The sequence below is a fragment of the Bos javanicus genome, chromosome 6, assembly GCF_032452875.1.
Source record: "Bos javanicus breed banteng chromosome 6, ARS-OSU_banteng_1.0, whole genome shotgun sequence".
NCBI classification, from domain to species: domain Eukaryota; kingdom Metazoa; phylum Chordata; class Mammalia; order Artiodactyla; family Bovidae; genus Bos; species Bos javanicus.
In genome coordinates, this window is record NC_083873.1 from 36573666 (window position 1) to 36588101 (window position 14436).

At 39.5% G+C, this 14436-nt stretch overlaps 3 protein-coding genes across 7 annotated transcripts in view; 1 reads left to right on the top strand and 2 right to left on the bottom strand.

The window, feature by feature from the left end:
* The window catches only part of HERC5 (HECT and RLD domain containing E3 ubiquitin protein ligase 5), a 45211-nt gene extending 41037 nt beyond the window's left edge, over positions 1 to 4174 (bottom strand). The window contains exons 1-3 of one of the 2 annotated variants that reach the window (XM_061419706.1): positions 3500 to 4174; positions 1462 to 1582; positions 773 to 849 (exon numbers count right to left, since the gene is read on the bottom strand). In XM_061419706.1, coding sequence (XP_061275690.1) covers positions 773 to 849; positions 1462 to 1582; positions 3500 to 3809 — 508 coding nt within the window. In that variant the 5' untranslated portion in view covers positions 3810 to 4174. The remainder of the gene's footprint in view (positions 1 to 772; positions 850 to 1461; positions 1583 to 3499) is intronic. The other variant, XM_061419705.1, reaches the window with a different exon arrangement.
* Positions 1 to 14436, top strand: part of PYURF (PIGY upstream open reading frame) — an 88116-nt gene that overhangs the window by 47828 nt on the left and 25852 nt on the right. The window lies entirely within an intron of this gene.
* Positions 11037 to 14436, bottom strand: part of HERC6 (HECT and RLD domain containing E3 ubiquitin protein ligase family member 6) — a 57578-nt gene continuing 54178 nt past the window's right edge. For 3 of the 4 annotated variants that reach the window (XM_061419707.1, XM_061419708.1, XM_061419709.1), the window contains 3 exons: positions 13590 to 13773; positions 13404 to 13506; positions 11037 to 11850 (listed from right to left, as the gene is read on the bottom strand). In XM_061419707.1, the coding sequence (XP_061275691.1) occupies positions 11627 to 11850; positions 13404 to 13506; positions 13590 to 13773 (511 nt within the window). In that variant the 3' untranslated portion in view covers positions 11037 to 11626. The remainder of the gene's footprint in view (positions 11851 to 13403; positions 13507 to 13589; positions 13774 to 14436) is intronic. The other variant, XR_009736926.1, reaches the window with a different exon arrangement.

Genomic DNA, 14436 nt, shown 5'->3' on the forward strand with positions numbered 1-14436 from the left:
TGTCAGAGGCCAGCAAACTGGCCATAAAAGCAGACCCAAGGGATTCTGAGCTCCTATCATGGGAGCTGGAAGAACCCTAGGAAAAGGGAAGAAAGTTCTGGAAAAGGGTGGACCATTCCTAGTCTTGATTCCAGAGAGAATGATTTTAATTATTTAGAATATTTTCATTGTTTCATATTTGAAAAATAGAAAACAGAACTGCTGAAATAAATCTCTAGGCCCAAGATGGCACCCAGGTGCCATGTCACCAAACCGAACTTTCACACTCTGAACGCTCAGCCTAACCAGAAACACAGTACATCCAGTCAGCCAATCCCCAAACACCAAGTTTACTCTGGGCTCTATACTTATTTCCTTGATCAGATATGCAACCACAGTCAATCATGCCCTGTTTCCATATTGAAGCTTCTGACACTCTACAAAACTTGCCCTTGCTCAAAATCCCTTGGGAAGAGCATTCCATTGCTTATGAGCTCCTATACGCTTTCAATCAATAGGCTCTTTTCCCTTAAATAAAGAACATCAAACTCATTACCAAATTGCTTCAGTTTTTTCATTTGAGAGAATAAAATGTAGGAAAAGTAATTATGAAAACCGGAAGATTTTATAGGTCCAAGAATTCTGATTTTGTATCTCTTTTAGTAGTGTTCTAGACCGTACCACATTCAAAACCATATTTCGGTCCTGGTACCAAATGAAGCACATACATTCTCTTAGTTCTATATACACATAGATTTACTCTCTTTTGAAAAAACAATATTTAGAAAAGTACCTTTTGAGAGTGCAAGAGAATGATAATCTCCACATGTGATCTGAATTATATTTTTTTCTTGTAAAATGCACTGAAACCTGATGAAAGGAAATATATTTTACATTGATCACAAGTCACAACAGTTAAGAATTATTAACTGTATTTAATTAGGATTGAAACTCCAAAAAGTTAACTTCACATTCAGCACATCTAAAATTATTATAGTAATAATATGCTTTAATTAGTGGTTTAAAAGGAAAATAATGTTCATTCTAAAACTGTGGTAAGATGATTCTAAGACTCTTTTACAAACCATAATTTTATGATGCAGGAATAATACAAGATGAAAATAAGTTCTAATTCACAAGATCTACTAGGAAAAAGTCTCACAAATCATTCCATGATAATTCACTTTTCTCTGGGGTTGAAAACTACTTTGGGGTTAAATGAGTTAATTACTATGTAAGTCCAATTTGGGGATACGTGGACTAACCAATCATTTCCTTTAAGTGCCAAATCAACATGGTACATGCCCTGGGAGATACAAATTGATTTACAGTTCACTAGTCAGTTCAGAATTCGTCATTTACTTAAGATACCACCATATAAAGCAAATATTGTATAAAGTAACATTTTCCTACAAAAATTATGATGCTTTTTGAGTGAAATTTACATCATTTTTAATAAAAAGATTAAAAAAACTTTCCTACCTTGCATGTTCTATGCTATACTTGTACTCAAATGGTTTTCCATCCGAGGATAGAACCAGCATGTGCTCTTCTCCTTGGTCCATGGAATGTATCTTCATTTTTTTCCCTAACTTAATGCACTCTGCAGAGCAAATCCAACAGGAACTATCATCACTCACTGTGACCCACTACTATTATTCACTTAATTATAATGCACTTAAAACACCTGGGAAAAAATGTCAACTACACAACTTAACATGAACGTCTCTTTTAAGAAAATTCAACCATGCACCAAGCAGACAAAATAGCAATGACTATTGTCTTGACAACAGATTTTTTTTTTTAATTTGGGAAAGCATCGATTTATATACTGTTTTAAATTGAATATATCTTTTCAATTAAAATAGCTAACTATTTGCTTTTAGATTCCTGTTTAATAAGTTCAAGGAGAGAAACTAAATTTGAAGTGCTAGAAATGAAAAAGTCTGTAAGAAACTATAATTTAATTTTTGGAGAACATACTTCATTTTAAGAGTAAATGAGGAATTGGGTTTGGGGGACAATTTTTTAAAAGGATGCTATTAAAAGAAATTGTACTGCCAGTGCATATTTAGCGCTTTCTCAAAGTTAAAGATTTAAAACTGTCCACTAAACCCTTTACTTTTATCTCATTTAATTTGTTCACAAAAAGTAGGTAGAGTTGGGACCTTGTTTCAGTTTTCAGTTCTAATGAAATAAATCTATTTACGCGAAAGATCAAAGCACAAACCACTTCATAATACAAATTCTAAAGAGAACCAAACCAGTCTGGTAATAAAGAATGGCCCAATAGACTAAAGCTTTTTTAGAGACTCAGCATTTCAAATCAGTTGAAAAAAAGGAGGGTTTATTCAAAAAAGGTGGGTTTATTCAAAAAAAGGTACTGGAACACGGCTAGCCATTTTGGAGAAAAAAAATAAATCAATCCATATTCCTCCCACCTCACTCCTTAAGTCAAAATAACTGCTAAGTGTATTTAAAATGTTAGGTTTAAAAGCAAAATCTTAAAATTAGGAAAAAGATGAGAACATTAAACAAATTTGGATTGAGAATAGCTTTCTAACATAACACGAAATGCTTAAGTCTCCTTAAATGAAAAGACTGATGTAGTAAACTATAAAATAACATTAGCAAACGGCAAGTCGGGTAAAATTTTACTGCGTATATGACCGACAAACGGCTACTCTTACTCAATACACAAAAACTCTTCCAAATAAACAGGAAAAAGATAAACAACTCATCTTTTTTTTTAAAGCGAGGCAAAGATGTCAATGAACTGGCAGTTCACACACCCCCAAAAACCTCAAATAACCTACAGAAAAAAGGTTCTCGACTTCCCTCAAGTTAAAAGCAAAACGAACAAAAGTAAAATACCATTTTCTTCACGCAATAGATGGGCAAACTTTTCAAAATTAAATGTGTGGTCATTTACAACCCCATCCATCTGTAAAATCTGGAGTCAGGGTCACCAGAGCTAAGAAATCTCTACAGAGATTACCAAAGTGCAACTGAAAGCCCTCTTTAAATTGCTTGCACACGTAAGACATTATCACTGAGAACAAGAAAACCCAAACAAGGTTCTCCAAAGACTCACAAAATCAAAGCCGGTATGTTCTAAAAGGCGTAAGTGAAAAACACACTTTGAATAGAAACCAAAGATACAGGCAGACCGGCTGAAATGCTGCCGGGAGACTCCCTCCATGAGGCGGCGGGCGGAGCGGACCTTGTGTTTCTCGCCACCGTCCGGCCCCAACTCCGAGCCCGCGAGGAACAAGGCTGGAGAACTCAGGGGTGCCAAACGCGAAAACACTCCCAGCCGGGCGCACTTCCACGGCCCGCGCGGGCCGCTGCGCCGTCGGGTCCCTCTGAGTCTCTCACGGTCAAAGAAGGACCGCACACCCACAAGTCGGGCCGCTCTAGAGAGAAGCGTCCGTGCGGGCCCCGGCCAGGACGCCCACCGCACTCACACCCCTAGTCCGCGGAGGGGATGGCTGAGAGGGCGCTGCGCGGCCTCACTCACTCGGCTTCCTGGCGCCGTCGCTCCCCGCCGGCAGCTGGTGGACTTCGACGCCCGCCCCGCCGCGCTCCAGCACCGCCAGGCGCCGGCGCGTGCAGCACATCTGGCGTGTCGCCTCGGGCCTCTTGGATAGCGCGCTGCGGAGCCCGGCGGCGCTGGGGAAGAGCCAGAGCTTCGCTCCCCAAGACACCGCGGGCACTGTCGCGGAGGGCCGGGACGCGGGGGGTCGGGACGCGGGGGGTCGGGACTCGGAGACCCGCCCGGGTACCGGGCGTGCGCCGCCCCGCGACCTCCTCCGTGGCCTCCCCTCCATCACCAATTTCCCGAGCTCCTCAGCCGTGTCTCAGCTGTCCGAACCTTCGAAGGAGACCGAGCTGAGGCGAGGAAAAGAGACGGCCAGGGCCTGAAGGCTGCCCCCGGCCGTCGTGGTGTGGAGCCGCAGCGAGCGGAACGCACACCGACGTCTGGGAGCCGCAGTCTCCCTACCCCGCCCAAACGCTGGGTCCCGACGTGCTGTTTGGGGGCGGAGCCGGCAGTTTCTGAGAGAAACGAAACTGATTGTTGTTGTTTTTTTAAGGGAGCGGAATCGAAAAGAGAAAGGGAAACTTCATGATTTTAAGACTGGCTTGGACGGTGGCCAGAGTAAACAAGGCGCTAGTCTGTGAAGAGGTGGGAGGCGGGGCTGAGAAGATGTCCTCAGGCGGGCAGTGGCCACCTGAACTGGACCAGGTGGCCTTCGAAGAAGTACTGCAAATTCCACTAGGAGGAGCCTTGGCACAGGCGGACTTGCAGAATTTCCAGAAACTACTGTGACGAGGAAAGCTGAAGTTTGCTAAGCACTCTGCTCCAGGCTTTGCCACAGCATCATGGTAAAGCTGAAGAGAGCTATCCCATCCCACGGCCCACACGACGGTGCCTGCAGCCACTGCTGTCCATATATTTTTGCCTTTTCTAGAGTTTCTTAGGAATGGAATCAGATTTGTGCAGTCCTGTGTCTGACTTTTTTCACTTAGCATAAAGTTTTAAGATTCAGCCTGTAGTGTTTCATCAGTAGTTCTCTCTTTGTTATTGTTGAATGGTAGTCTATTATATGAATATACTACAATTTTCTTTATCCATTTACCTATAGGCAGGCATTTTAGTCCTTTCTGGCTTGCGGCTCGGATGAATAGAAGTGCTGTGAATACTGTGAACAAGGCTTTGAATAAATGTGGATACGTGTTTTCATTTCTTTGGAATAAGTAACTAAAAATGAAGTTGCTGTGTCATATGGCAAGTACATGAGTATCGTTTGAAGAAACTACCATACTTTTCTAAAATGCTATACCGTTTAGCATTCCCTCCAGCAATTTGAGAGGTCCAGTCCCTCTGTATTCTTCCCAACATTTAGTACTGTCAGTCTTCTTAATGTTAGCAGTTGCGGTAGTCTAAAATACCATCTTACTGCAGTTTTCATTTCCATTAAAACTTCCCTGGTGGCTCAGTGGTAGAGAAGCCGGCTGCCATTTCAGGAGACACCAGCTCTATCCCTTTATTGGGAAGATCCCCTGGAGAAGGAAACTGCAATCCCCTCCAATATTCTTACCTGGGAAATCCCATGGACAGAGGAGCCTGGTAGGTTGGAGTCCATGGGGTCACAAAAGAGTTGGACAGGACTGAGGAACTAAACAACAATGATTAATGATGGGAAATTTTTCAAGTGCTTTTATTAGTGCTGATCTCTGTCTCCTCTTTGGTGACGTGTCTGTTTGCATCTTTTGCCTATTTACTGATTCCATTGCTTATCATCTAAGATTGTTTGTTTTTTTTTTTTAATGTATGAGTCGTCTATGTTACATATAAAGTTCTTTACTAGATACATGTTTTGAAATATTTTCTACCAGTCTGTGGCTTGCCTTTTAATTTTATTAAAAATGTCATTTTAACTAACATAATATTGTACATCAACTATACTTCAATAAAAAGAGGAAAGTTATGATAAAACTAAAACAAAAAATAAAATTACATGAAAAATGTCATCTAAAGAGCTAAAGTTTTAATTTTGATGCAAATTATTCATTTTTTCTTTATCCATTCTTTTTCTCTTACCAACATTATTCCTGCTTTTTTTTTGACGTTAAAAAATCTTTGCCTAACCCAAAATAACAAAGATTTTCTCATACATTATCTTCTAGAAGTTTTACAGCTTTAGGTCTTTGTTATATTTCAAATGAATTATTCTTTATGGTGTGAAATAAGGGAAGAGGTTCATTTTTTTTATCCATTTCCACCTGTTCCAGTTTGCCTTTACTCATTGAATTGCCTCAGTGTCCCTGTCGAAACTGTTGACTATATGTGATTGGATTTATCTCTGGACTTTTTATTGTGTTCCATTGTGTATTTCGGTTTTTTACTCCAGTACCACACTGTGTTAATTACTGTAGATGCTAATTGACTCAAAATCAGTTCACCTAAGTGTTTGACCATTGTCCTTCTTCAGTTGTTTTGTCTATTTTAAGTTCTTTGCATTTCCATAAATATTTTAGAACCACCTTACCAATTTCTACAAAACAGACTGCAAGGATTTAGCAATTACTCTAAATTAGATCAGTTTAGGAAGAACTGACCTGATGATAATATTGATTCTTTTGTCCATGAGCATCTCTCGCCATTAACTAAAAGCTTCTTAAACTGTTGCAGCAATATTTTCAAGTTTTTTGTGAGCAGTCAAACATACTTTGTTAAACTTACCCTTATATATTTATTTTTTGATATTACAAGTTGTACTTTAAAAAATTTCAGTGTTTGATTGTGAGTATATATGTGAAATACAAGTTCCTTAGTCGTGTCCGACTCTTTGCAACCCCATGGACTGTGCAGTCCATGGAATTCTCCAGGCCAGAATACTGAAGTGGGTAGTCTTTCCCTTCTCCACGGGATCTCCCCAACCCAGGAATTGAACCCAGGTCTCCCACGTTGGAGGCTGATTCTTTACCAGATGAGCCACAAGGAAAGCCCGTGAGTATATATAAATGCATTTAACTTTTATATATTGCCTTGAACCATGACACCTTTCTATATTTACTTAATAAATGGTTCTAGTAGATTTTTTGTGTGGATGCCTTTTAATATCCTACAGATAACTATGTAATTGATAAATAAGATAGTTTTACTCTTTCCTTTCCAATCATTATGGCCTTTCTTTTTTAAGTTTGGCCTGATGTATGGACTAGTACATCTAGTATAATGTTGAACAGAAGTGATGAGAGACATCTTGGACTTCTCAATTTTAGTAGGAAAGCATTCTTTCACCATTAAGTATGAAGTAATCAGGTCAAGTAAGTTCCTAGTTTGCCAAGAGTACTCATCTTGCATGAGTGAGTACGGAATTTTGTCAATTTTTTTCTACCTCTACTGAGGTAATTACACGATTTTTGTCTAATATGGTGAAAACAATGCATTTTCAAATGAATTTCTGAACTAACTCCAAGTTGGTCACAGATATTATATTTTACTGAATGTTTTATGTGTTTAAACTTTGTAAAAGATTTTTTTATCTGTGATCATATGAGAGATACACGTAGGTTTCTTTTCCTGTAATGTCTTTATCTGGTTTTGGTATTAGAATAATGCTGGCAGAAGAGAATTAATTGGGAAGTGTTCCCTCTTCATTTTCTGAAAGAATATATAAAGAACTGGTACTATCTGTTCTTCAAATGTTTAGTACAGCTCACTCATTTGCATAGAAAAAGTAATGTTGGCGTTGAAAGGCCTGAATAACAAAATCCAAAAGTCAGGTGCTTAAGGATCTCTTCTGTACAATGTCAGTAACCTCTGTCCATAGTTCTTCAGGCACTCTGTCTATCAGATCTAGTCCCTTAAATCTATTTCTCACTTCCACTGTATAATCGTAAGGGATTTGATTTAGGTCATACCTGGATGGTCTAGTGGTTTTCCCTACTTTCTTCAATTTCAGTCTGAATTTGGCAATAAAGTTCATGATCTGAGCCACAGTCAGCTCCCAGTGTTGTTTTTGCTTGCTGCAAAGAATATAATCAATCTGATTTCGGTATTGTGATGTCCATGTGTAAAGTTGTCTCTTGTGTTGTTGGAAGATGGTGTTTGCTATGACCGGTGCAATCTCTTGGCAAAACTCTGTTAGCCTTTGCCCTGCTTCATTTTGTACTCCAAGGCCAAATTTGCCTGTTATTCCGGGTATCTCTTGACTTCCTACTTTTGCATTCCAGTCCCCTGTGATAAAGCACATCTTTTTTTGCTGTTAGTTCTAGAAGGTCTTGTAGGTCTTCATAGAACCGTTCAGCTTCTTCAGCATTAGTGGTCGGGGCATAGATTTGGATTACTGTGATACTGAATGGTCTGCCTTGGAAATGAACAGAGATCATTCTGTCATTTTTGAGATTGCATCCAAGTAATGCATTTTGGACTCTTGTTGACTGTGACAGCTACTCCATTTCTTCTAAGGGATTCTTGCCCACAGTAATAGATATAATGGTCATGTGAATTAAATTAATCTATTCCAGTCCATTTTAGTTAACTGATTCCTAAAATGTTGATGTTCACTCTTGCCATCTCCTGTTTGACCACTTCCAATTTACCTTGATTCGTGGACCTAACATTCCAGGTTCCTATGCAATATTGTTTTTTACAGCATCGTAATTTACTTCCATCACCAGTCACATCCACAAAGGGCATTGTTTTCACTTTGACTCCATCTCTTCATTCTTTCTGGAATTATTTCTCAACTCTGGTAGCATATTGGGTACCTACCAACATGGGGAGTTCATCTTTCAGTGTCATATCTTTTTGCCTTTTCATACCGTCCATAGGGTTCTCAAGGCAAGAATACTGAAGTGGTTTGTCATTGTACAGGAGGCAATGATCAAGATTATTCCCAAGAAAAAGAAATGCAAAAAGGCAGAATGGTTGTCTGAGAAGACCTTACAAATAGCTGAGAAAAGAAGAGAAGCAAAAGGCACAAGAGAAAAGGAAAGATACCCATTCTTGAATGCAGAGTTCTAAAGAATAGCAAGGAGAGATAAGAAAGCCTTCCTCAGTGATCAGTGCAAAGAAACAGAGGAAAACAATAGAATGGGAAAGACTAGAGATCTCTTCAAGAAAATTAGAGATACCAAGGGAACATTTCATGCAAAGATGGGTACAATAAAGGATAGAAATTTTATGGCCCTAACAGAAGCAGAAGCTATTAAGAGGTGGCAAGAATACATACAAGAACTACACAAAAAAGATCTTAATGACCCAGATAACCATGATGGTGTGATCACTCACCTAGAGCCAGACATCCTGGACTGTGAAGTCAGGTGGGCCTTAGGAAGCATCACTACGAACAAAGCTAGTTAGAGGTGATAAAATTCCAGTTGAGCTATTTCAAATCCTAAAAGATGATGCTGTGAGAGTGCTGCACTCAATATGCCAGCAAATGTGGAAAATTCAGCAGTGGCCACAGGACTGGAAAAGGTCAGTTGTCATTCTAATCCCAAAGAAAGGCAACGCCAAAGAATATTCAAACTACAGCACAATTGCTCTCATCTCACATGCTAGCAAAGTAATGCTCAAAATTATCCAAGTGAAGCTTCAACAGTGCGTAAACCAAGAACTTCCAGATGTTCAAGCTGTATTAAGAAAAGGCAGAGGAACCAGAGATCAAATTGCCAATAACCATTGGATCACTGGAAAAGCAAGAGAGTTCCAGAAAGACATCTGCTTTATCGACTACGCCAAAGCCTTTGACTGTGTGGATCACAGCAAACTGTGGAAAATTCTTAAAGAGATGGGAATACCAGACCACTTGACCTGCCTCCTGAGAAATCTGTATGCAGGTCAAGAAGCAACAGTTAGAACCTGACATAGAACAACAGACTGGTTCCAAATTGGGAAATAGTATGTTAAGGCTGTATACTGTCACCCTGCTTATTTAACTTATATGCATAGTACATCATGAGAAACTCTGGGCTGGAAGAAGCACAAGCTGGAATCAAGATTGCTGGGAGAAATATCAATAACCTCAGATATGCAGATGACACCACCCTAATGGCAGAAAGCAAAGAAGAACTAAAGAACCTCTTGATGAAAGTGAAAGAGGAGAGTGAAAAGGTGGCTTAAAGCTCTACATTCAGAAAACTAAGATCATGGCACCCGGTCCCATCACTTCATGGCAAATGGATGGGTAAACAATGGAAACAGTGAAAGACTTTGTTTTGGGAGGCTCCAAAATCATTGCAGATGGTGACTGCAGCCATGAAATTAAAAGATGCTTGCTCCTTGGAAGAAAAGCTATGACCCACCTAGACAGCATATTAAAAAGTAGAGGCATTACTTTGCTGACAAAAGTCCATCTAGTCAAAGCTATGGTTTTTCCGGTAATCATGTATGGATGTGAGAGTTGGACTATAAAGAAAGCTGAGCACCAAAGAATTGATGCTTTTGAACTGTGGTGTTGGAGAACTCTTGAGAGCCCCCTGGACTGCAAGGAAATCAAACCAGTCAATCTTAAAGGAAATCAGTCTTGACTATTCATTGGAAGGACTGATGCTGAAGATGAAACTCCAATACTTTGGCCACCTGATGTGAAAAACTGACTCACTGGAAAAGACCCTGATGCTGGGAAAGTTGAAGGCAGGAGGAGAAGGTGACAACAGAGGATGAGGCGGTTGGATGGCATCACCGACTTGATGGACATGAGTTTGATCAAGCTCTAGGAGTTGGTGATAGACAGGGAAGCCTGGTGTGCTGCAGTCCATGGGGTCACAAAGAGTCAGACATGACTAAACGACTGAACTGAACTAAGGATCTCTAAGATGCAGAAGTTACTTTTTCCCTTAAAATTCCAATAGTGTACATCTGGGCCTTCATTCCACTTGTTGTAGAAACCAGATATATCCAAAATAACTATGAGAATTTGCTGGGGGCTTACGTTTCTACTAACTACCTCACAATCTAGGGTTTTTGGTGAAATCTCTCTCTCTGTCTGGTCTGTCCTCAGATTTCAGACCTCCTTCCACATCAGCACCTAGTGTGGACGTCACCCCATAGTTTCCTTTCCCACAGCACCACTGATACAAGATACACAGGCTTCTGTGTATGATACAAGGCTTCTGTGTATGGTTTGGGATGACCATAGGCATTTATAGAATAGCTTACAGTTTTAAACTTAATATGAGATAGAAATGGCTCACAAAATTCATTTCCAACATGCTTATATCTCTCCTTTAATTCATTCTATAGCTATAATGCTGAAACATATTTCATGTTCTTCATTTTTTTCCAACTGTAATTAGACAGGAGTTCCTGGTTGGGCTCAGCCTTTAGCCAAAATAATGTTATTTTCATTTAGAACGATTCTTAGAACACAGCACTGAACACAATATTTAGATTTTTCAAAAAGATTGTTTGGCTATAATCAAAACTCTGGAGACATCCCAGAATAGGAAAAAAAACAAAACAAACAAATATATATATATATATATATATATATATATATATGTATATACACACACACACACATACATGCCTCAAAACATGGTGAATTCAATTACAGCTTTATTTTTTCAAACTTCATATTTGTAAATTGTTTATTAGAGTTTCCCTGGGGCTCAGATGGTAAAGCATCTGCCTGCAATTTGGGAGACCAGGGTTCGATCCCTGGGTCAGGAAGATCCTCTGGAGAAGGAAATGGCAACCCACTCCAGTACTGTTGCCTGGAAAATTCCATGGATGGAGGAGACTGGTAGGCTACAGCCCATGGGGTCACAAAGAGTCAGACACGACTGAGTGACTTCACTTTCACTTATTAGATGTACAATATTTTTAGAGTATCTTTTAGCTTTTAATATTCAGTATATTTTAAAATGCTAATTATTATTCAGGAAATAATTCAGTAAAAAGCAATCATTCTCATAGCAAATTTAAGGACCAGGAAATGCTGGTTTATTAACAATATTATCCTTGACTCATCATGTCATTGTTTATCCCAGCATTTGTCAACTAATTCTATCTAAAATCCATCAACCTTTGTACTAATCAGACCTAAAGAAGAAACTGTACTCCTGTACTAAAGAACAGAAGGATCGTAGGGTGAGAAGACCCGAGATGTGAGCCTCTCAGAGGTCACTATCACCCTGTGACTGTGGCTGAGATAAATCCTTTGTTGCTGTTGATGGCTCTTTGAAGTGCTTCCTTCACTTTTTTCATTGTAGAATATTCAGGGAGTTCCAGAATATTATGACATGTCAGTGATTTTGGGAAATCGCTTTCACTGCAAGTCTCAGGACAGCGAAACCGGATTCCTGGTTTCTGTATGCCTTTTACATGTAGTCTATCATTTCCTGTAAGAAAAACTAAAAAGAAATAAGCTTCAGTTAAGGTAGTTCACAGAAAGAACAAAACTTAAAATGAAAAGGAAGAAATTAATCATTTCATTCAAAAATATTTATCAGGTCCCCCTTGTGCAAAGAGAACTACATGGGACCATGTGGGGTGAAGAAAAATCATGACATTTGGTCTTTGTCTTTGGTGAGTTCACGATCTAGTTGGGGGGAAATTACGTATGTGAAAAGATAACAGCAAGATACAAGGAGTTTAGTCGAGCTCAGCTAGGAAGTATTATGTGAAGAGATAATGAAGACACTGAGCCTCAAGGTGGGGAGAGAGGTGCCAGGTTAGGGTGACAGGGAAGCTTCAGGCAGAAAGAAAAAACCAGAGGAGAAGATGTATGTGAACTCACTGAATGTACAGCCAACAGAATCCCTGGACTGAAACAAAAGTTTCCCATTAAGAAAGAACATTGGGAAGGTAGTTTGGGCTTGTGGAGAAGTAGTTAAGTTTGTGGAAAAGTTGTCCTCAAACATCCTCAGTAGCAACAAAAATAGCAAGAAAGATGTGTACGCATCTCAAGAAGAACTAAGAAATGGGATGAAAGATAAGAGAATAAGGCATTAAATCTGTCCTATACTAAAGCTGAAACTCCAATACTTTGGCCACCTCATGCGAAGAGTTGACTCATTGGAAAGGACTCTGATGCTGGGAGGGATTGGGGGCAAGAGGAGAAGGGGACGACAGAGGATGAGCTGGCTGGATGGCATCGCTGATTCGATGGACATGAGTCTGAGTGAACTCCGGGAGTTGGTGATGGACAGGGAGGCCTGGTGTGCTGCAATTCATGGGGTCGCAAAGAGTTGGACACGACTGAGCGACTGATCTGATCTGATCTGATGGAAACCCAGGTTTCCCACTAAGAGAGGTTCTTATGTCTTAGTGGTCTTGAACACGGGCTTTGAATTAGCCTGCTGGGTTCAAATTCTCATTCTGACACTAACCAACTGTCAGAACATAGGCAAGCTACTAAATGCTGCAAGTCTCTTTTTCCTCATATCTGAAGTGGGGGAAAATAAAGGTACCTGCTTCATAGGCTGCTATTAGGATAAAGGGAAGTAATAGTTATAAAATGATCAGGACAGTGCCTGGTATAGAGTAAGCACACAATATAAATGCTGTTATTATTATCATCATCAGTGGTCACTGGAACTATAATCATTAATAGTATTTGAGATAGTTGACATTGCCCTAATTCCATAGGACTTTAGATAATTAAATAAAGGTAGGAATGTGAGATAAAAGGCTCAATTAGGAGCCAACTAAAGTGAAGAAAGAAGACACAAACTGGGTCAGTGTAGACAAGGTAGTAAAATAACAATATCTTTATTACTATCATTTTTTAAAATGGAAAACAGGCTTAAGTAAGAAAATGAACACTGGTCTAGAAGCTAGGGGACCTGCATTCTAACCCTTGCTTTGCCATTAACATTTGTGATACACTATTAATGACTTTATCTCAAATAAGATATTTTAAAAGATATGTAATTATAGATTCGTCTATTTCTGCAATACTTACAGAGGAATTTTCTCTTTTCATCCAAAGTTAAATTATGGAAAGCTTTCCAAAACATCAGTATAGTAGGATGTGACTCATGGTATCCTTGCTCATAAATAGAATTCTTGGAAAAAAAAAAAGGAGAAATTTGGTTTTTAGGGGTAATTTTTGCTTGGAAGACTTGGGGGCACTTTAGTTATTACCTACCTTTTCAAATTGTTCCCAGTCATAGTCAGTATTTCCAATTATTGCTCTCATTAGTTCTTCAGGCTTGAAATGTTTAAGTATCTCTTTGTCAAAAAGTTTATAAAATCCTCTCTGAAATTCCTCATAAACTGCCTTTACAGAGGTGTTTAAAACATAATCAACACACTTAGAAACATAGTCTTTCCTGAAGGAAGCAAAAAAAAAAAAGGCCAATAATATACTTAACCAGTGACTGAACTATTCTCTACTTTGCCTTTTCATCATTTCTATTAAGAAAGAAAAGTAAGTTACATCTGCCAAGCACACAACGCTATATGACACAGGGCTACGAAAACATCCAGTCAGCTGGAAGAAGAAAGCGTGGAGAATATGCAGAAGCATGAAGGCTTTGTTTTGCTCCCATTGCCTGGACCACATTCAGGATGATATTTTAAAAACACCAATCTGAATATGTCATTCTCCTGCTTAAAATCTTTAAAAGACTTCTCATTGCCTTGAAGGTAAATTTCAAACCACTTTAGCAGGATTAAAAAGGTCTCCATGGGGGAAGGGGGTAAAAAACAATGGGCTCCATGACGTGCCCTTGCCTGACTCAGCAGTCTCTTCCCACTGCCATTTGAACCTCCGGCCATGCTGACCTTCAGTTCACTGGCCTCACTGTCTCCCTTACAGTTAGGCCACAGCAGGCAGAGCTTCCTTTTCACCTGGCAACTTCCGTCACTCATCAGAATTCAAAATGAATATGACTTTCTCAGGGTTGGTCCTCTGTTCTTCTCTCTCTCCCCTCTCACAACACATCACTGTGTGTAAATTACGTCTGCAGATTGTCTTCTCCAATTTGGATGAA